This window comes from Dipteris shenzhenensis, chromosome 7 (assembly GCF_047967505.1).
Source record: "Dipteris shenzhenensis isolate YYH24624 ecotype China chromosome 7, Dip_SZ_1.0, whole genome shotgun sequence".
Lineage (NCBI taxonomy): Eukaryota > Viridiplantae > Streptophyta > Polypodiopsida > Gleicheniales > Dipteridaceae > Dipteris > Dipteris shenzhenensis.
In genome coordinates, this window is record NC_141602.1 from 20984578 (window position 1) to 21007883 (window position 23306).

General features: G+C 46.9%; 1 protein-coding gene across 3 annotated transcripts in view; it reads left to right on the forward strand.

The window, feature by feature from the left end:
- Positions 1 to 23306, forward strand: part of LOC147900077 (serine/threonine-protein kinase VIK-like) — a 295183-nt gene that overhangs the window by 213460 nt on the left and 58417 nt on the right. For all 3 annotated transcript variants that reach the window (XM_087377415.1, XM_087377414.1, XM_087377416.1), the window contains 2 exons: positions 4093 to 4155; positions 4282 to 4403. In XM_087377415.1, the coding sequence (XP_087233541.1) occupies positions 4093 to 4155; positions 4282 to 4403 (185 nt within the window). The remainder of the gene's footprint in view (positions 1 to 4092; positions 4156 to 4281; positions 4404 to 23306) is intronic.

The following is a 23306-nucleotide window of genomic DNA, read 5'->3' on the forward strand; positions in this document are numbered from 1 at the left end:
AGGAGGGGCTCTGGCAGCGCGTGTAGAAGAACTAGGACGAGAAGGCGGAATAAACCAGTTGGGCCTTTTCTTCTTCCTTGGGCAATCCCTGGCGAAGTGCCCAAGGGTCCTGGAAATCCTGTCTGTCTCCTAGCAACCTGGAGTCTTTGTCAAAAAAAGGAACTATCTGGTCGTTGAAGCATAATGTGATCATCTGTAATATCAGGGTTAGAGACTATGACCCTGACTTGTGGCACCCCATCCGATCTGACAGCCTTTGCCATTGAAGAGGGCATGCCAGGGAGGGGGGGGATCTCTGTGACCAACCCAAAAGTAGCTCCTATGGACGGTAAGAGTCGATTGTAGACCTGAGGAAGGCCAGGAAACCTGATGAAAAGTGAGGTAACCCTGCTATCTTCCTCTACTAGATCGAAAACCAAAGTGAAAGGTGTCAGAAAGATCCTCCTGGAGCTCAATGCCAAAGGACTAGCCCTGAGTACTGAACCTGTTGACTTTGGAGAATCAAAAACCACCTGGAAGAACCCTCGTCCAAGTAGACGAACATCGGTGAGGTGCCCTGTGAGGTCTCTAGGTAAAGCCAAAAGCATCCAATCTCTAGCTTGTAGCCCGGAGGGGTGGGAACCGTGGATGCGAGTAAAGAGTGAGGTGGCATACTCCTGCTCTGAGTGTGTCTCGAGCTGCTGAAGCTCGTCTTTGGAAAAGGTAACTGTTTTTGCGGCCAGTAGAAGCGGTCGAGGATTGGGTGAATGGGAACCCATTCGTCAATCAAGGTGGAATGGCCAACACGAACACGAAGATGCTCTGTCCGTCCGACAATCCTGCTGCCAGAGAGAAAATTTATCTCTTGTTCCGTCAGGTGTTGAAGGGGGGGGGGGGGAGATGGTGATGCAGAGGCTGAGAAAGGGGCAGAGGGAGGGGCTGAAGGTAGGGACGGGGGAGGGGAAGGGAGGCGGGGTAGGGGTAGAGGGGGGTAGGAGCAGGGGGTGGAAAGGAGGGGCAGCGGGGGGGTAGGGAGAGGAGGGGAGAGGGCAGCGGGGTAAGGAGGGAGGGATAGTGGGGGGTAGGGAGAGGCAGGGAAAGCAGCAAGGGAGGGGAAGGGAGCAGGGTAGGGAGGGGAATGGAGCAGGGTAGTGAGGGAGAGGTAGCGGGGTAGGGAGGGAAGCAGCGGGGTAGGGAGGAAGAGCTAGCGGGATAGGGAGGGAGAGGTAGCAGGCATAGGGAGGGAAGGGAGCGGGAGGGAGGGAGAGGTAGCGGGGTAGGGAGGGAGAGGTAGCGGGGGTGGGGAGGGAAGGTAGCGGGGTAGGGGGAGGACAGCAGCGGGAGAGGTAGAGGGGGGGACAGCAGTGGGAGAGGGAGGGAAGGGATTGGGAGAGGCAGCAGCCCAGGAGGAGGGGCTGGCAGGGAGAGGAGGAGGGAGGGGAAGAGAAGGGCTGTGAGGGAGGGGAGAGGGGTGCAGGACAGAGGGCAGCAGGGAGCAGCAGGACGGGTAGCTCAGCAGCTCTCCATACATGTGGAAGGAGGCCCAATTCAAAAGGGGCAGGCTGATGCATCCCAAAAAAGCAAGACTGCTGATGCTATCCCTTGCAAATAGTTGCAGGGCTCGGGTTCCTGGAAGACACAAACCATCTCCAAGGGCCTCTACGAGTGCATCCCACAAGAGTGCATCCCACAAGAGCAAGGGCTGCTAGAGCTCACCTGAGAGCAGGAAGTCTGCTCTAGAGACTGCTACTAACTGGTAAGCAAAAGACGAACTGATTGGTGGGTCAATAGCACCTCTGAAGCAGATGTGAACCAAGGGGGGTTGCTGGCGAAGTTCTTGGATACGCTTCCCTTCACATAGCTCCCACTGCTAAGTGCAAACAAGCTTAAGGCGACTGGAGAGCTGCCTTGTTGTGGCTGATTCCGAACTACCCAGGGAGAAAGAAAGAAAGAAAGAAAGTCTATTAACGTCCACGGGAGACCTCAGAGGTCTATGGGACAACATGAAAGCCATCTAGTACATCAGCTTAGGGAGGGCGCAGGGCACCTCCCAAGGAGTGCAAAAGCAGCTCCATTTATTTAGAACCTATGTTGTAGCCTAGATAAAACATACACACATATATATAGTTGGCCTTACATCTACTCCAAAAGAGGTACCAGCTCGCAGGGAGCTGCCATGACTGGCTAGAAGGGGCACTTGAGCTGTGAGAAGCTGAGAAGGGTCCACATTAGCTTTTAAACAGCTGGAGGGAGCCAACACAGCCTCCACGAACAGTTGTGGGAACTAGAAACTGGGGGACAGGATGAAAATTGTGTTGTTAGAGCAGAGGAACGAGGCAAACACAACTTGAAAGGAGGTGAAAGAGGACTGTACGCAGAGGCTTACGTAGGTGTATGGGGAGGCTTACGGGGGTGTACGGAAATGCTTTTGGGACTGTACGGAGAGGCTGACGGGACTGTACGGAGAGGCTTACGGGGGTGTACGGGGAAATTCATTTGTCGCTTGAGAGAGAGGTGGGAAGGGAGAGGCTGAAAGGATAGAGAGGAAGGGAGAGGCTGATAGGGAGAGGGAGGACGAAGAGGGGGAGAGAGGAGGAGAGGAGCCTAGAGGGAGGGAGAGGGGCGGGGAGCAAGGGCAGCAGGAGAGAAAGAGTTAGAGAGAGTAGGCAGCGGGGGAAGGAACAGGGGCAGAGGGGGAAGCGGGTGAGGGAGAGGGGCGGAGAGGGCAAGCAAAGGGTGAGGGGTAGGCAGTCAAGGAGGAGAGAGGAGCTGCTGGGGGTTGGGGGGTAGGCAGCATGGGAGAGGGAAGAAGCGGAGGGGGTAGGAAGCAGGTGAGGGAGAGAGCGGAGGGAGCAAAAGGGGGGCGGAGAGAGGGACAGGGAGAGGCAACAAGAGGGGAAGAGCTGCAGCTGCTGGACAAAAGAAAGAAAAAACAAAAAAAGAAGACGCTGGGTGCCACCTCAAGTCTGATGGTACAAGGTCATCGGTGTCATTTTATGCTAGATACAAGAATTGGTGTCATCTCAATTGGTACAAGGAGAATTGGTGTCACCTTAGATTGGAACAAGGAGGCTTGGCATTAGCTTTAGGTTCAGTGAAACAAGGTGGCTTGGTATCACCTCAGGCTCAGTGGGAACAAGTGGAGGCTTGGTGTGCCCTCAAATTCCGTGAGAAGAATAGGAGGATTTTGGTCAATGTACTTCCCTTGACCTCTCTCCTTCCTCCATTCTTTAAATGGTTCTACAAACCTCTCTCCCCTGACCATTCTCTAGATAACTCACCTATTAACATAGTCCCTCGCCCCCGCTCTCACCTATTCACTCACCCCCTATTAACATAGTCCCTCGCCTCCCGCTCTCTTTGTCTTCCCAACCCCCTTTACTCACCCCCCAGTTGCCATACTCCCTAACCTTCCCCTCCTCTCTCCCCCCCGTACCCCCTAGCCGCACCCCCCCCCTCCCCCCAATTCTTAACCTTAGGTCTAAGGTCTGCCTACCACTCCTTTTTACCTTAAATTAATCCTAATTCAAAATTACCCCGAGGTTAATTTAGTGAACTAACTCCACAGTTCATCACTTTTTCCAAGAGTAGATTTGTTTCACAAAAGTAAGTTATTGAATTCTTTTTTTTTAACTTTATTTCCTGGTATCCTTTACTCAATTAAATTCAATGCCATATATAGCACTTTGCATGGTGTAAGAATAGGTCTAAATCCTCATTTCCCTAGCTGTATGTCAAATGTTTGACCCTTGATCTTGAAGCATCCTCACACACAGATGCCATAATTTGAGTCCATATATATACGATTCACATTCAAACACCTAGCAGAAATAACCTTCAAGGCTCCATGCATGTGTGCTTGTTATCATAGACATTGCCATAACTTTCCATGTATGCATTTGTTCTGTCATAGACATCGATAATGTTGTGATAATTCGTTCTATGAATGCTCATGGACTGATGTTATTTGTTTGTTTTGCCAATTTGTGACTCATCACACATCGTGGGTTCAGCACCTTGGGCACATGCATCGCTTTGCATGAATCTTTTTATAAGATTATGAAAGGTCTTAATTCGTCATTCAAAGCTTGTATTTTCTTCTTATGATTATAGGGGCATGAACTTTCTCCATGAACATAAGCCCCTCAACCTTATTCATTGTGATTTAACACCCAGGTAAGATGTGGCAAACCTTATCTCTAAATTTCACGAGCTGAAACATACTTTTGAAAGCACTTATTTTAGAGATATATTTTATTGTCTACTTTCGCATCGCATTAAAGGATATCCTCAATGTACCAGGAATTTGTTGATGGATGATGCTGGGCACCTGAAGGTGGCTGATTTTGGATTGAGCAAACTATTAAGAGATTCATCTACAAACAAATTGGGGGAATATAATATGAAGGAAGTGACTGGATCTTGTGAGATTTCTTACCACGCAGCCGTATACTTTTTCGATTATTTCCTAAGAGCATGGAATGGATATTCAGCTAAAATTGTCCTTTCATTTTGTGGGATATAGTTTATTTTAATTTTCTTATGCAGGTTGTGGCAGCTTGCATAAATTTTTGTAACTAATTATGGCCGTTTGCTTTGAATTTCTATTAGCGAGCATGTGTGTGTGTGTGTGTTGTAACTGCAAGATTTACATGAGGGTCTCAAAAAACAGAGAGCCTCAACAGGAAATCAAAAGCAAAGAGAAACTATTTCCAGGCATGACTGAGGAAGATCTCCTTGATGGCAAGCAAAAAAAAAGTGTGTGTGTTGTAACTGTCTCACTTTGGGACAACTATGAATGTACATTCTTCTCAATGAAAGGATCTTCCACCCAAAAAAAAAAGAGGTGTGTGTGTGTGTGTGCGCACGCGCGTTCATGTGTGCGCATTCTCTCGGAGCTTCCTCTTGCCCAGTTAGAAGTCTTTTACTACTGTTTTTAGTTTTGAGTAGTAGGCTGTAGCTGTCTCATTTTGGGACAGCTATGAATGTATGTTCTTTCTAATGAATACTGCTTCTTACGGGGAAAAAAGTGTGTGTGTGTGTGAGAGAGAGCGTGCATGCATGCAGCAAGCACGCATGTGCATGAATGGTATATTCACACACACGTGTGATTAGCCGATGTCTTTTACACTTCGAAGATGAGGAAGTGAGAATGCACTTTTTTGTATACTTGTATTTGTTGTATACTTGTAGGTGTAGCCACACTCACTTTTTTTGTGTGAAAATCACTATTTCATTACAAATGAAATGTACATTCATAGCTGCCCTAGACTGGAAAAACAACTATAATCTGGCATGGAAGCATATCTATCAAACAACAAGAAGTGCCTGTGGAAGAAAATCCTGGGAAGCGGTCATGAAGAAAAGCTGCCAATCTAGGAAGAAATCACGAGCAATAGTGTAGGTCCAGAGAAGCTGTAGCACGGTCTCCCTCGGATGCAAACATGTGGGGCAAACCTAGGAGGAAATACGCATGGCAGCCATCAAAGACCCACAAGTAGTGCACCTTCTAAACAACGCCACAAGAACACCCTTTTGTTGAGAGGAAGTTTACTGTTCCATATGCATCAGAGACGTGTCTTCCATCAAGCAAAAGACTTATCGAGACGGTAGAAATGATTTTGGTGTTCCTGAATCTGTTGGATGTGGAAGTAAGATTTGATAGGTTTTTTGGGCTGGTGGATCTGCAAAGGAGAATGGGAAATCAAACTTCCATCCCACAAAGGAAGAGTAGAAAATAGGCAAGGTACAGGTTGGAAAGGTCGCAAGATAGTGGCAATAACTTGCTCGATCAGCTATGATGCATTCCGAAACAAAACTGTCTCTTGGCATGAGGGAAAGAGAGCATGCAGCCCCACTGATCACCACATCATCCATTATGTAAGCAATTGAGGGAGAATAGCTCTAGAAGCTGCCACGTGTAGCCACACACATACTTTTTTTTTGTGAGATTTATTTGCATCTATATGACAAAGAGCAGTCCCCAGATAGGGAACATGCAATTCCAACATCAAAAGACAACATTACATAACAAGTATACAGGATAATCTATATGACAAGCATGTAGACAATCAAAGAGACAATCATAGAGATGCTCGAAAGAAATGATACTTGGCTAAGGCAGATCACCAAATACTCTATGGTTTCTATCTTTAAATAGAGTCCAGAGAGTCCAATAGTGAACCCAAGCAAAAAAAAGACCATACCCTTGCCTACCTGGGTGGATCCCAAATAGCTAGAAATGCTTGCCAAAGCAAGCACTAGGAAATCGCGCCTGTAGAAGTAGTTGTCGAAAATGTAAAAAGTCACGTGTCTCAAGGCAATGCCAAAAGAGGTGAGCCATGGACTCTCTTGGAGCAAGACATCTATGACAAATAGTAAAAGCAATATGTCGATGTTCCAAAATTTTCCCAAAAGGAGTAGCTCTGAGCATAACCTACCATAAGAAAACTTGTTGGCAAAGAGGGAGTTTGCAAGTCCAAAGCTGCTACAATATTTTCCACCACCACTTGGTATTTCGAGTTATAGACCAGATATGATATGCACGATCTGAAATCCAAGGGGGAGGCAGCAAGAACCTTACACAACATGGCAACCATTATTTTAGCCAACAATAATGGACGGCAGCCCAGACCCATGAGTGAAGGGCCCAATCTGTAAGGCAATATGTGAGTTCAAGATTGGGCACGGGCAGAAAGCCTTGGAGCAATCTGTAAGGTCAGATATGATATGCACGATCTGAAATCCAAGGGGGAGGCAGCAAGAACCTTACACAACATGGCAACCATTATTTTAGCCAATAATAATGACCCATGAGTGAAGGGCCCAATCTATAAGGCGATATGTGAGTTCAAGATTGGGCATGGCAGAAAGCCTTGGAGAGCTCTGGAAATCCCACCGGAATAGAAAAATCACTCTCTTCTTTTGGCTTTCTATTCATGGTGGGATAGCAGTAAACCATTGGAGATTGAGGTTCGAAGCTGACCCTTCTTGCCCTCGTTGCCTTTCTGCTTTGGAGACAATACAGCACTACCTTTGGGATTACAAACAGGCGAGAATCATATGGAAGGGGATTGCAAGACTTTTCAGCACTTTTGTTCGCCTACCTTTCTTATGACCTAGGGATCAGGGGCTTGGCTTACTCTTTCAGGACCCCAGGTATTTTTTGAGAGACTTGACTCCTCTTCGGCTCTTCACATCCGGGACGACACCTTGTGAAGTCGTGCTCTCTAGAGGATGTTCCGGCCACTCTCTTCAGGGCTACTCATTCCTCGGTCGACTCTCCATGGGAGGTCTTAGATAGCATTGCAACATGGCACATTTGGAGAGCCAGATGCACTGAGGCTTTGGAGGGTTCTCAGGTTCACCCTTCTCAGATCTTGGCCAGTACTTGGACAGATACGGTACACACTCTGATGGCCAGTTGGGCGACCATGCATGGATCATCGTGAGCAGCCTCCTCCAGGAGAGTTACTTTTCTCAGAGATTGGAGAAACTCCCCCTTCTTTGCTGAAACTTCTACATGGTTGAGTTGGCATTTTCATCCTCAGCCTTGTTTCTTTCTACCTCATTTCTCTGAGGTGTTTTTTATTACATGCTTAGCATGTTGTATTTCCGCACAGAGCTTGCTCTGGCAAGTTTCTTTCTTACTTAATAGAAGTCTCTTTTTTGCTAAAAAAAGAAAGCCTGCAGTCCCCGAACCAACCCCAATTGTTTGACTCCTGTAGGAAAAGATAGCATACAACGTGCATCTCAAGCACATCTCCTTCAATGTGGATCTCTTTGGATCAAATAAAATATGAGCATCTGGGCCCCTACAAAGCCTTAGACCAATGTAAACTCTGCATGCAATGAGTTTCCATAAAGAGAGTCCCGTCCATGCCATTTGAGATGCGAAATAATTTCTTTCCAATCTGCAAACATTGGGGTGACAAAAGGGTCCTTAACTCTGCCATCAATATACCCAAGAAGAAAAGCCCATTGAGTCTGCCGCTAGTGCCAAAAGCATCAAAGATCAAGTGTGAAAGCAAATGATGTATCTTGATAGCCGAGGGCTTAGCCAGAATGTGTATGTAAATATTAAGGATATTTAATCCCACATGCATGTTTGGCGAACAGAGGTGCTCTATGGAAAGTAAGATAAGGATCTTATGGCCATGCTTCGACTACCATAAAGTCTCCATAATATTGGACATGAAGCATGTGATATCTTGCTTGCGAACATCATCAAAGATAAAGAGAACTTGCAGTGGCCAAGTGGCTGACTTTTAATATTCCAATTTCTTTTTCAGTTTGTTGAGCACCCAATCCGTTTGCTGGCAGCAGCGAGTGACCATCCATCTTAGAGGATAACCAAGATGGCTGACAATTTGCACAGGTGGGACAATTTTCCCACGCCATAGAAAATGATGCCATTTTTTTGTATGCAAAAGTAGAAGCTTAGATTTTTGAAAATTTAAGCTCACACACACTTTTTTTGGGGGTGAAAATTCAGTTGTATTTATATTAGAAAAAATAGTTTCCAAGAAAGGGACAGCCAGCCAGCTACAATTATCAAAAGATCTCATTATATGACAAGAAAGTAGGATAATCAATATCCCGTGCATGGATGCTATCGTAAAAGGATTGCTGTAGAGATGCCAGAAGAAATAATACTTAGTCAGGGATAGATCGATCCTTGCATAGAGTTCATAGTGCCCAATGACAAACCCAAGAGAAGAGAAGATCATATCCCTGCCTCACAAGATGAAAACCAAATAGTCATAATAGCTTACCGAATTGAGTGGTAGGAGAACAAGCCTAAAGACACTACTGTAGCAAAAGCAAAATGTCGTGGGATTCAAGGCAATGCCAAAATAAACGTGGCATAGACTCCCATAACTATACACATTGGCGACAAGTGGTAGGGAAAATATGTCGATGAGCCATGATCTGTCCAAATGGGAGAACCCCAAGCACACAATGTCATCTATGTGCCTTGAGTAGATGGTCTTACCGTGTTGTACGGCTTGTGAAGGAAGATCACCACTCATCTCTGGTGTGGATGAACCAAGAGGCTAGAGAGGTGTCTGAATCCATCTCTGAAAAGACAATGGTGGTGGCCACATATCTCGTAGTGTATATAGGACATCTAAAAGCAAAGTGCCCCTCTGACTCAACGTCTTGTATTATATAGGGTGCAGATGCAAGGCATGCCCTTAGCCCGTTCAATCTCAATGCGTGGTTAACGAGAAGAAACATGAAATTGCCTGATCGAGATTCTCAAGGAGTGGGGGAGGTGGATCTATGTCTAGTTGGGCGGGTTGATGAAGACCTCCTCTGATATCTATAGGCAATGCTCTTTGTAGAAGCTAAGTTTCATGATAAGATTGCTAGGTGCTAACAAGGACTTGTATGTATGTAGGTATATAAGATCCTCTTGAATGACTTGGTTAGCGTTGTGGTAAGTGGGTGGAATAGAGGAAGATACAGAGGGCAGTCCATCCAACTGAACTCTAAAACTCGAGCATACCAACACCTCTGATTGGCATTAGTTTTTAATGTCATAGATACAGATAAGGGCGACCATGGTTACCTGTATTAGCGTGAGGTTGTGGAACAAAAATCCCTTACTTGCTGGAGGTATGTGACCACCTAGAATGTCACATCAAGCAAGAGTAAGGCAGCCTCAAGATTAATCAAGATGATCTGGTATGGGACTAACGGCTTACTGCAGATCATTCGTGCTAGTAATAGAGTGGATGGACTAAAGAGGAGAGACTCAGTCCATGGATTCTGAAAATGAGAGTGAAAGCACTGTTGGCAAGTATGGTACCCCTTGCTTAGGCAAGCGTACATCACAGGTCTCATTGTGAAGATCACGTTGGGAAAAGCACTCCCAGGTATGTATAATGTGCAATGATCTCTACTGGCAACTTGTCGAATTTCTATGCTTGACTACCCTAGATGTGTTAAAGATCATAACCTTCATTTTACTAAAATCGACCTTCAGATCATGTATCTCGCAAAAGGTGTGAGCCATCCGAACCTTGCATGAAACTCTCTCATAAAATGCCGTGATTGCTTAGATAATCTCATAACCGTATCCCAAATCTTGTAGGAATCTATTGAGATGGGTCCTCGGCACTGTGTCAAAAGCCTTTCGGAAATCTAGAAAGCTGCAATAAACCCTATGCCTTCATGCTTTGGCCTCCTTCATGATACCTTGGAGTGTGAGCATTTGATCTAGGATCGGATGATCGGCATGGAAGCCTACTTATCCAGCAAACTTTGAGTCCCTGGTGCTCTGCAAACTGGCTAACTTGTGTATTCAACACTAGGGCATAGATCTTGGACGTGACATGCTCAGTTATGATGATCCTATCGCTTTTCAAGCTCATGGGATCCCCCACCTTGTGGATCAGGACATTGGTGTTAAGGCTTAAGACATAGGGAAAACCTGTACAAACTGCTTTGTTAAAAAGCTTTGCCAAGATCAAGCCAATATTCTTAGTTGATCTTCAAATCAAGAAGTGGCATCTGTCACATAGCCACCCTTGCATTGAAGTCCCCCACAAGAAGGATTTTCCTATGCCTCAAGAAATCCATGATATCCGGATGTAGTGTTGTATATGGTGAGGTCTCAGCCTCGTCACGAATATCTCTAGAAGAATATGAGGTCTCGGGGGAAAAACAACGCATTGCAATGAACAGTATTATTGGGATATGCGTAAAATCTGAATCCAAAGAATCTAGCATTTGTGTTGCGCCTAGACATATGCATTCCAGTGTTGCGCCTCTTGACCTACGAAGTACCGTTGCTCCTTGTAATCCACAAATCCACTTATTTCTCGAGTCTCATCATAGGATGATGACTCCCATGTGTAACTACAAAATTAGGACAAGGGGTGCTCTAAGTTCTCTGTAGAAAACTATATCTCTTCATGTTTATGACCCGAAGAAATCCCCTGGATCTGACGATAAGATACCATTACAGTTCCAAATAATGTAGCTCAGGATCTCACTACTATAAGTCTCATAGTTCCCGTCCCCCTATATCGAGGGTCTGCCAAATGTCCTTAAGGGGCCTAGCAAGAGACGCCCATTCTCAAAACACTATCCATTTCACCTCCTTGCAGGCCATGTCCTGCTACTGTAGGAGTATATAACTCTTCTCTACCTTTAGAGGTGTGAGGTCCGCATCCATGTGAATCTAGGGATGGTCACATAGCATTTTATGCTTACGCAATGCTGCAAAACAGGCACATGTATCTTTGAAACAAATGAAAATAGGTTGATCGTGGGTGGGTTCACAACCAATGCACCAAGTGCCCTCAATGCCATGCTCTTGGACCCCTAGGGTGAATGTCACAAAACATTGGTGGTAGTGGTGAAGGCACGTGATATCCCCTCGAGTCTGATGTTGAGAGTCTTGCTAGCTATCAACCTGTTGTTCAAGAATGGTGGCTAAAACAATGGCCTTTACACAGGCTTCTATTTAGCAACATCCTCCCATCTAGTGGTCTCTTGCATGGTAGCTATCCTGCCCTCCACTGCTGGTCCGTCACTCAGGGCTATTGCCACTTGGACACGACACTCGTTGTGAAGGGCATGGAAGAGAGCCTAGAGGGGGGTTCAAGTAGCCCTAGAGAGAGGCTACAATGGGTAGGGAGGCCATGAAAGGGGACTAGGTAAGAGGTATATGAGATAAGGGCATGGGAATGGAAATGCGAAAGGGTTGGGATGGAGAGAGAGACATCTAATGGGGGGCTGAGGTGGAAAGGGGGACTAGCTGAGGGGAGAGGCGACAAGAAGGTAGAATACTGTGGGGCAAAAGGGGGTACTGTGGTAGCAGAGCCGTGACTGGAGGGGCACATTGATGCTGATGTTGTTGCTACAGTTGACATTGATGCTACAATCGATGCAACTGATAGCTGAGGCTATAGTTGATACCGAGGCTGCAATTGATGTTGATATTGCAGGTGTCTGGACAACGGTAATGTCAGTCTATAGTCTACTACTGTCTGCTGATTTTTGATATTCTCTATTGTGTCGTGCTGTCCTTTCCAAAGAAAGGAACCTTCTATTAATTCTCAAGAACCCATACAAAGTTAGCTTCCAAAAGGAGCTAATGATGACAAGTACAATGAGAAAAAGAAACTAGCTGTCTGTAAGAGACCAGCCTGTTTCCAAAGAACCCAACTTACTGCCTAGGGAGTCTCTGGAACAGGGGCTAACAGCGAGGGTGGCGGTCTATGAATACCACTCGTGGAAAGGGTATAAAGGATGCCTCCAGGACAAGCATTGCAGAAATGCTTCCGCCTTTCTACAAGCGTTCCAGCGCCTGGAGTACTGCGCTCTCAAATGGTGCACAGAGTGAATATGATGTCCTACCAAATGGCGGCTAGGGTAGCCGTCAAGGGGACGTACTTGGCCCTCCATCACATGACTACACCGGGCGACCTAGGTGTTCCAAGCCATGACGCTGGACACCATCTCCAGACACTATCCTCTGGCGAAAACGTTGGGCATGCACGGGAAGGAGGTGATGGATCAAATGTCTCAATCTGCGAGACCTGCTAGCCATGAATCCTATGAGCTAGCGAGACTGGATCAATAGAGAAGGCATGCCTCCCTTTTGTGAGCCAGGCCACCATCCCCATGTAAAGTTCCGCTGCATTTGATGCGTGTTGGCCATGATCCTAAAGGCTATCCATATTCTTTAAGTAGTCGTGCAGCCCCACCCAGTGGCCCTCCCTCGAGGGGATCCAAGTGAAGCCACATGGTGCAGAAGAAGAGAGAGAGAGGATAGGCTAGGGAGAGAGATAGTGATACTCAAAGAGAGACATAATGAAATGGAAATGAAGCGACTAAGCAATGAACAAAATGAAAGTACTCACATGTAGACCAAAGAGCTTGTACCTTGATACTTGATCGATTTGGCACTAGACAAGTACAGCTCTTATATAGAGCACACACACACATGAACACCAATTTATATGGGATAATGACATGATCCTAAAGGCTGATATCCATATTCTTTAAGTAGTTGTGCAGCCCCACCCAGTGGCTCTCCCTCGAGGGGATCCAAGTGAAGCCACATGGTGCAGAAGAAGAGAGAGAGAGGATAGGCTAGGGAGAGAGATAGTGATACTCAAAGAGAGACATAATGAAGTGACTAAGCAATGAACAAAATGAAAGTACTCACATGTAGACCAAAGAGCTTGTACCTTGATACTTGATCGATTTGACACTAGACAAGTACAGCTCTTATATAGAGCACACACACATATGAACACCAATTTATATGGGACAACTCCCAATGTGACACGTGGCATCCATAGGACACACTAGACTAGAACTCACACTAGATCTCACCAGAGCACATCAAAGTGACTCAACTTGGCTTCATGTTCTAACACCCCCCCATGAAGGCAAGGTGAGAGAATACTGGAATGAAACCAAGGGCAGAACATGACAATGACGGTATCTACTACTCTGTGCAATGTTTGAACTAGACATGGCTCCCATGCTAACTCAGAGACTCATTTCTCAGCATGGATGCATGACCAACTCAGAGGTCTAGAAAACTAATGCCAGGCGTGATAACTAGACCTATCAAAGCCAATACATGGCTCCCACATAGTATATCCCCCTCTTTGCTCCAGGGACTAATTAGGGACATGGAACCACACACCATAAATATAAAAGCAATACACACAGCTTTTGCCTCACACGGGCAGATCTGCAAAACTGACGAAAGTGGTATTTCATCAAATCGATTTGAGGTAGTGAAGCGCGGGGGCTGCGGACCCAATATGGGTGGTGGTAATAGACCTGGTTGAGTTTTGTACTGGCTAGAACTAGCCATGGGACCACCCTGTGTGATCAGGGGGTTAGGTGGGGCCGTTAAGGCTAATGTGGGTCTCATTTGATACATGGGTTGGGGAAGGGACCTCAGAAATCAACATTGGGAGGTATCATGGTTTCCCCACCTATGGCAATGTGCGCAATAGAGTGCTGGCCTTGCCCTTAGGTGCGGGCACTCATTGGAGGGGTTGTTGCCGTTGCATACCCCACACCAAACATTGTCTCTCTATGGAAACAAGTGGGGGTTGCTCGGTGCCTCCTTGGAGGTTCATGTCCTTCACTGTTGGCCTAGGTGATCTAGCAGATTGGAGGCCAGGGCACTCATATCCAAGCCCTTGGGCTTGGCAGATGGAGCAGCAAATCGTGGGCACCAGCAAATCAGGGGCACCTGCGAATCGGGGGCAAAGTGAGGGCAGCTCAGCTTATTAGCTCATGCGCAATTGGAGAGGCAATGAGCAGCAGCAATGATGCGCATTTCAAGGCGATAAGCAGCTGCAAATGGGATGTCAATGGAGGGAAAGGGGAAGCTGCAAATGGCGCAACAATCGAGGCTGGAGCAGCTACTGTTGGCGGCAGTCCCGAGGGAAGTACGGGCAGATCAGAGGGCAGATGGTATGGCTCACCAATCCGTACAATCCATACGGCCTGTATGGCTGGCTGTACGGCTGTTTGCAGGCTGGTACGGGCCTGGATATGGGCTATTGGGGCTGCTGATGGTGGGCTAATAGAGCTGCTGATGGCGAGGCATTCCGAGCTGAAAGGGTAGTTGATGGTGAGGCTAAGAGAAGGGAGCTCTACCTTGGAGGAGAGGGTAGCTTCCATTTGCGAGCTTCTCTCATCCTCTAGGTAGAGCAAGAAGAAAGGGAAGGTAGGAAGGGAGGCTCTAATACCACACATGAAGCCACATGGTGGAGAAGAAGAGAGAAAGAAAGAAAGAAAGAAATTTTATTAAAGGTCCACGGAAGGCCATACATGGCCTATGGGACACAAAATCATCCGAAAGGAAAATACATCATCAACGATGCGCCAACTAGGTGGCCTCATCGTAATACCGCTAAGATGCCAAAAATGGCTACAAAAATCCTAGATACAAAATGAAATGAAATAGAGTACCAAAATTGCCTAGATACAAAATGTAAAATATGAAATATGAGGAACATCGTCTTCCCTGAGAGGGTAGGCTACGGAGAGAGATAGTGATACTCATAGAGAGACATAATGAAATGGAAATGAAATGACTAAGCAATGAACAAAATGTTTGTCATTGCTTAGTCATTTCATTTCCAGTTCATTATGTGTCATTTCATTTCCAGTTCATTATGTCTCTCTTTGAGTATCACTCTCTCTCCCCCTAGCCTACACTTCTCTCTCCCTTCTCCACCATGTGCCTTCATATGGTATCAGAGCGTTGTTTCCACTTTCCCCTTCTTCTCACTCTACCTAGAGGATGAGAGAAGCCTGCAAATGGAAGCTCCCCTCTCCTCGAAGTTAGAGCTCCCTTCCAATCCTTAGCCTCACCATTGTTTGGAGCTTTTGGAGGAGATGATCCGGAATGCCTCGCCATCAACTACCTCTTCAGCTCCAAATGCCTCGCCAAAAGCAGCACCATTAGCCTATACGATAGGCCGTACTGCCTCGGGACTGCTGCCTGCTCCTGCTGCGCCATACCAAACCTCAGCAGAACAGGGCCTGTTCTGCTGCCCGTACAGCAACTGCTCTGGCCTCAATTGCTGCGCCATCTGATGCCGTCTACTGCTGCTGAATCTACGCCCAAACCTCATGACTCTGCCATAACTTGCATTCTCTGCTACCTTTTCTCTCTCTGCTGCATCATTTGCAGCTGCCCTTTGGCCCTCAAAACCATTTACAGCTGCCTACGTGCCATTGTTCCTGCTCATTGCCTTTCCGATTGCATGAGCTATTGCAAGCTGGTTATTCTTTTCAGTCTGCTTAATTAGCTACTTCAAGGTTGATACCATGGAGCCTCGTCTTCCTGGAGAAGTCACATTATCCAAGGAGAAAGCACTTGCCAGTATTCGTGTGAGGTTGGACAACAGATTGCTCCATCACTTTGACCTCACTTCTTCCGCCACGGAGATCAAAGCCAAGTTCGAGAAGCTTCACGCTACATCTACTGGACCTGACCGACGAGCTTTATCTATTGTTTTACATGATCTATCTAAAGTGATAGATAATGGTTAGGAATATGAAGACAAGTTGAGTTAGTTTGGTGTGTTCTAGTGTGAGTTCTAGTCTAGTGTGTACTATGGAAGCCACGTGTCACATTGGGAGTTATCTCATATGCATAGGTGTTCATATGTGTGTGTATACTCTTATATAAGAGCTGTACTTTTCTAGTGTCAAATCAATCAAGTATCAAGGATGCACTTGAGGAGACCCTTGTCTTTGATGTTTAGTCGGGAGGCAGACTTCTTAGATCTTCAGACGATATTCTTTTGGAGATTGCCTTCTACTTGTTAGGATTGCAAGTTACATGGAGTGGGGTAAGGACTCTAAGTGGTATCTAGATCCTGATCCTTTTCTCCTGGCACTTGGGTCTTGGAGACTATGGTTATATGGTGGTTCTCCCATTAGGTTCTTGTAGTGGGACCCAGGGGAGTGGGAGTGGATTGATGAAGGGCACCGAGAGAAGGGCACCGAGAGAAGAGCATCCCCTTCTTTCGTAGCGGAACCTACCTAAGGTGGCTTTTTTCATTTTTTTGCAAAAACAGACTTCTATTAAGTATGGATAAAACTTGCAAGAGCAAGATGATTGTTAGTCTTATGTGTTACCTTGTTGGACCTAAGGGTATTCCCATGCATAGTCATTGTCTATCTCCCAATCGTAAACCAACAAACCAAAGTCAGAGTGAGATCATGTTGGGATGAGGATGCCCAAATGAGTCTACTGCTGATGCAACTAGAGTGAGTACCAAGTCGTGGATCATGTGTGTTGCCACTAGAGGTGGGCAAGCCATGAAGTTTCCCATGGATTACTGCTAGGGTTGAGGTCATCAATTTGTGGGGGGGAATGAAGGACAAATTGATGTAATGGGATCTAGAGTCCTAGGGTCTAAGGTTGTGAGATGATCTCCATAAAACCATAATCTCCAAGATCCCAGGGAGATGAGAAGAAGGTCAGGATCCAGGTACCACAGAAAGTCTGAACCAATCTCCACATAGTCTACAACCCTGGCCGGCTGAAATGCTTTCTCTAGCAAGATATGATCTAAAGATCTAGATAGCTTGCCTCGCGAAAGCACATAAAAAATTAAGGCATCCTCCTATGCATCTCGAACTGCAATAACTTGAAGTGGAATGCATGAGAGGGGAGGAGGGAGATTTGATACAAGAAGTAAAAATCCCAGGAGTAGAATGGCCAACCTCTGACCAATGTGGATGGCCCAATTTGAAGCCTTCGAATTAGAAGATATTATCAAAGATGCTTCTGCCATGCACAAAGCCAGTCCGCATATCATCTTGGGGGAGTTCTAGAGCCTCCTCCAAAAAAATCTTTGAATCTCCAAGGTGATTTGAACTCTCTCCCTTGGTGAGATCTAGAAGGTCTCCAATCTCTTGCAATAATCTGAAAATTTCTGGCATTACTTACTGTGAATCAAAGAAAGGAAGACCCTTTGCATGGTTGTCTGCTACAATCCACTCCCATTGGCCTAGACACCCCAAAAAAGACAAGCCTCCAACTACAAAAAATTACATCCTCTGGATGAGGGTCTACGTACCAGCCAGAAGCAAAATAAGCCAGGTGTGCATTAAAAACTGAAGACCTGACCATTCTTCCTGTAGACAGCACATTGAAGACAAAATTATCGTAATCTTTGTCCCACAAGAGAGCTATGACTCAGAGATGCATGTGCTTGAGAAAGCACCCATCCACTTGATAGGTATATGCTTCACCCATCCTTAGAGGTCCACTCTAGAGGGATTGAACGATCCTCATACCATTCCCTTTGAGGTGACAAGTCAATTGAAGTTGTGTTCTTCAAGAAGATCCTTAAAAATCTTCCAAGAATACAAAGAAGAAGGGACTCTGTTCCACCTAGACCACTGCATATACCCTGAGGAACCAAATGGATTGTGTTTCACACCTCCACTGCTTCGGAGGCTACCCCCTTGGAGCCTCATGAGGAGACTAGTGTTCAGGAGCCTTGTTCCACTCCACCCCAGGATCAGGCTGTACCTTCCTCAGCAGCCCAGGTTGTTGGTACCTCGCCCGCAGCACTTCTTGATCAGGACCCAGTACAGGTGCCTCCTTCTGTGGATAGAGGGAAGGGGGTCTTACATTCTCTTCCTGCTTTGGTAGGAATCCTTCGTACCCCCTCCCTAGGATTGGCTCAACGGAACTCCTTTTCCGCTCTGGATGCATTTCATATTCAGTCTCAGTGACTTTTGTTTTCATGGTCGAACCATAGGGTGCAGATGCCTATCCATGCTCGGATTGATAGATTCTATGTGGATGACTGGGCTCTTGATAGAGGGGGGACAGTTTGCATTGCACCTGGTGTGTCCACTTCCGATCATTTTTCGGCAGTTTTGTCCATCTCAGGGCCCCATCTGAGAGGACGGTCTCACAGTATTAGGATCCCCGATGCCTTATACACGGATGAGACTCTCATAGAGGCAATCTTGGAGATCTGGGTTTCTCACATGCAGGGGGGGGGCCGTCCTTCACATGTGGCCACAGCACTTGCCAGTATCAGGCGAGGTGAGGTACTCAAGGAGGAGATTGGTATCCGCTGGCAGTTGGCAGCCTTGCAGAGGGAGGAGCAGAGACGACTATCAGATGCTTGGATACAGGAGTGCCTTGCTGCGGCAAGGGCTCACTTGCAGACATTGCTTGATCAGAAAGCAGAGTATGCCTTCCATGCATGGGAGTCCTTTTGGATACAGATAGGAGGGAGAGTCAATAAACACTTTTTCTCTACACTTGGTCCCATACATAGTAGAGAGAGTGTCAGGCAGCTTATTGTTTTTGACGGCATTTTGCAGTCTCATCCGGATACCGTCATGCACTTAGTGATAGCTTTCTATGCCTCCCTTCTTTCTGCAGATCCTGACACACAGCCCAGAGATGTGGCTAGAGATGAAATTTGGCAGAGTTTACCTGTGTTGGTCACACCAGAGATGATATGGTCACTTGATGCACGCTTTACCAACACAGAGTTCAAGACCGCTCTCTCCGCCCTTCATAAGGGCAAATGCCTTGGTTCCGATGGCCTTACTCCTTTTTTAACAGCCTTTTGGGATATGATAGGTGATCATATTACTTCAGCCCTGCAGGACATTTGGGACTCGGGTGAGATGCCTGACTCACTGACCGAGGGACTCATACACCCTATCGTGAAAGGTGGCAATAGGAATTTTGTATCCCATTGGAGACCCATCACTCTTTTGGGCACTCTATACAAAATCCTTGCCAAGGCGATCAGCATCCGATTGCAGCCCCTTCTTCCAGACCTCATCCATGATACTTAGACCGGCTTTGTGCATGGCAGGAGCATATTTGATAATATCTTTTCCTTTTGGGAATCCACAGAGTGGGCTATGCAGAGCGGGCAGAGCAGTTCTACTCCTGGACTTTGAGAAAGCCTATGACAAAGTAAATTGGGGTTTTCTTGAGGGCACTCTTCTACGATTTGGATTTTCAAATGCATGGATTAGAGGGGTGGCCTCCCTTTACAGATCAGCCCACAGCCAGGTTTTGATTGGAGGGGTAAGGGGTGATAGGTTTTAGATTTCCAGATCAGTTTGCCAGGGGTGCCCTTTAGCCCCTTTCCTCTTTCTTTTTGTGGCAGAAGCTATGAGTATCTTCCTTAGATCTCAGCTGAGCTTTATGGGTTGAGATTGCCCTTGAAACAGGAGCAGGAGCTTCTTGACTGTGAGTTGGCTGATGAACTGCTACTTTTATTGAGGCCTCTTCGCAGTCACTTGATTCTTTTCGGACAGCCTTGGATATTTTTTGCTCAGCTGCAGGGGCACACATTAACTGGCATAAATCCTTTGGCTTTTGGATCAGTGATGAGGACACTCCAGGCTGGGGAGTTAACATTGGCTTTTCCTGGATTTAGAGGGGTGTTCCTGTCAGATATTTGGGATGCCAGGTCATCTCTCCAACACAGCAGTTTGCCCCAGTACTAGAAAATATAAGGAAAAAGCTCCTTTTTTGGAGCTCAGCCATATTCGACCTTGCCTCTAGAGTTGTGGTAGTGAACTAGGTTCTCTTGGCCACCGCCTGGTTTGTGTGTTCTTGCTGGTGCCGATTGCATCACTCAGCTCATTAGACCAGTTAGAAATTTTTTATGAAGTGGACTTGATGGCACGGCAGATGTTGCAACAAGGGTGGCCTGGGAGACCATTATTCTCCCTACATGGGAAGGGGCCCTTAGTATCATTGACCCAGACTTGCAGCTTTCTATTCAAGGAGGGATTGCAGTGAACCTGTGGAGATCACGATTTGGGGCTAATCCCACTTGCCTTCGCCGTCATTCTGCAGAGGAGTCAGTGCGACATTGCCTTTGGGACTGCAATCAACAAGCGAGGACTGTTTGGAAAGGAGTTGCTCGGATACTCAACATTTTTCATAGTTCCCCTTTCTTCATGACTTGGGGCTCGGTTGCATGGTTATCCCTTACTGGGCCCCAGGTGTTTTATGAGGGTGAACCTTCTTCTTGGGCACTCTCGATCCGCCGACAGGTGATAGAGCCCTGCTCTCTTCAGGATGTACCACATATTCCTTTCAGAGCTTCACATGTTTCAGTGGACACCTCTTGGGAGATTTTGGCTAGCATTTCCTCTTGGCACATTTGGAGAGCCAGATGCATAGAGGCCTTGGATGACACCTAGATACACCCATCATAGGTGTTCACGGGTATTTGGAGTGACACGGTTCCCACTTTGATAGCCATATGGGCTAGCATGGAGGGCCCTTCACGGGCAGCCTCTTCTAGGAGGATTGTATTTCTTGGAGTTTGGAGGGGTTCTCCCTTTTTCTCGGAGGTTGCTACCGGATTGAGATGGCACTATCAGCCCCAATCCTTTCTTTTTGGCTCTTGAGCTTTTCATGCATTGCATGGTGTATCCCGTATTCCCATATAGAGCTTGCTCTAACGGTTTTCTTTAATACTTAATAGAAGTCTCTTTTCTGGAAAAAAAAGAAAAGTACTTAGGGCTAGTTCTTTGGCATTGAGCTCTAGGAGGATCTTTTTGGCACCCTTCACTTTGGGTTTCGATCCGGTAGAGAAAGATAGCAGGTCCCGAGCCTTCCTCAGGTTTACCATCGACTCTTACCGTCCATAGGAGCCACTTTTGGGTTGGTCACAGAGATCCCCCTCCCTCCCTGGCATGCCCTCCTCAGCGGCAGAGGTTGTCAGATGGGATGGGGTGCCACGAGTCAGGGTCATCGTCTCTGACCCTGATATTACAGATGATCACATTATGCTTCAGCGACCAGATGGTTCCTTTTTTCAACAGAGAGTCGAGGTTGCTAGGAGACAGGATCAGTGTAGGATTGGCAAGACCTTTGGGCACTTCGCCAGAGATTGCCCAAGGAAGAAGAAAGACCCAAACGGTTTATTCTGGCTTCTTGTCCTACTTCTTCTACACATGCTAGCAGAGGCCCCCCTTCTCACCCAGGACCTTCAGGACCAACCCCTAGACTTGGACCCTCTTCTTCAGCGCGCATAGAACGATGAGTACGTCTTGCTCCTGTCATCCCCCGTTGGGTGCTTGTGAGGGTTGCTGACACTCCGCCACCTCTACGAGGCACCTTGGACCATTCTCAATTATAGGCAGGAGATATTCCTGTAATTGTTTCAGGCGTAGATGTGGTTGCCCCAGTCCCTCCACTTGCTCATCGGGAGGGGCAACCCATTTCTTTAGGGCCTATCACTGATGTTCCTGATGAGCCTCTCAGTCTCCATGAGCAGCCCCCTCCCTCGGTTAGTCACACTTCACCTCTTGATAGAGGTAAGGGGGTTATTTTGCCTACTCCCTTGAGTGCAGGGACTCTTCGCACTCCTATCCCAGTTCCCTCTTACAGGAACTCCTTTGCAGTATTGGCAGATTTGGCAGAGTTTGAGACAAAGGAGTTTGTACCCTCTACCTTGGGGGAGCCGGTTGTTGGGATTCCATTGGACAGGGCTTCTCCCTCTGCTGGAGTGGGGTTTCTTTCACCAGTTGATTTCCCTGACAGGAGGACTCTTTCACAGGACAGAATTTTCTCAACCATCAGATCGGGTAGGACCTTTTACCCAGTCTCCTCCTCCTGTCGATGAGGGTCGTTAGTTGGAACGTTCAGGGCTCGGTGGTATACTTCATCGCCACCCTAGGCAATTGATTCGTAACCAACTCCATCCAGGTGTTCAGCTGGCCCCATTGATATCCTTATATAAAATCCAAGAGCATAAGCTGGATGGTAGAGATTGTGCCAAGTCAGGTAAGCTTCTTTCTGGCCGTACTTTTTGGTCACCTACCTTGGGCACGAGGGGAGGCATTTGCATTTCTATTTCTTCTTCCATGCTCCCCTTGGTCATTAACCTTTATGCACCCAACTTGAGAGGGGATCGTGTCCTCCTTTGGAAGGAGTTGCTCTATTGGTCCCATATTGCAGACTCTTGGATTATTGGGAGCGATTTCAACATGGTTGAGATGCCTTCAGACAAAAGAGGGGGTAGGGAAGGTGGTATTCACTCCCTTGAGAGAGTAGCATGGGATGCCTTCCTTTTTCAGTTCAGTGGCAGAGATGTTTGGTATGATGATGCTTTTCACACTCAGCCACAATCTCTTCTGTTTTCTTGGTGGAATAGGAGAGTACGGATGCCTATCCATGCACGGATTGACAGATTTTATGTGGATGATTGGGCACTGCACAGAGATGGGACAGTATGCATCAGCACTGGGGTGTCCACTTCAGATCATTTTTCGATTGTTTTGGTGGTTTCAGAGCCTCGAGCGAGAGGCCGCTCTGCCAGTATCAAGATTCCAGATGCCTTCTATGCAGAGGAGGACCTCACAGAGGCAGTGCTACGGATTTGGATTTCTCACCTGCAGGGTGGGCAGTCGTCCTCATCAGATGTGGCTACAGCCCTCCCTGACATTAGCAGCTTTTATCATTCTGTTGCTGGTATCAAAAGAGATGAGATTCGCAGGCGAGAGATTGTTGCCAGCAGCTGGCAGCTCTCCAGAGAGAAGAGTAGAAACAGCCTATAGATGCTTGGATTCAGGAGCGCCTTGCTGCACCAAGAGCTCATCAGCAGACACTTTTAGATTAGAGAGCAGAGTATGCCTTTCACGCCAAAGAGTCTTTCTGGACGCAGATCGGAGGTAGAGTCAACAAGCAATTCTTCTCTACTTGTGGCCCTAGACACAATAGAGAGAGTGTTTCGCAGCTTGTTGACTAAGACGGGGTACTTTAGACACATCCAGATGCCGTCATGCAGATTGCTTCAGATTACAATGCCTCC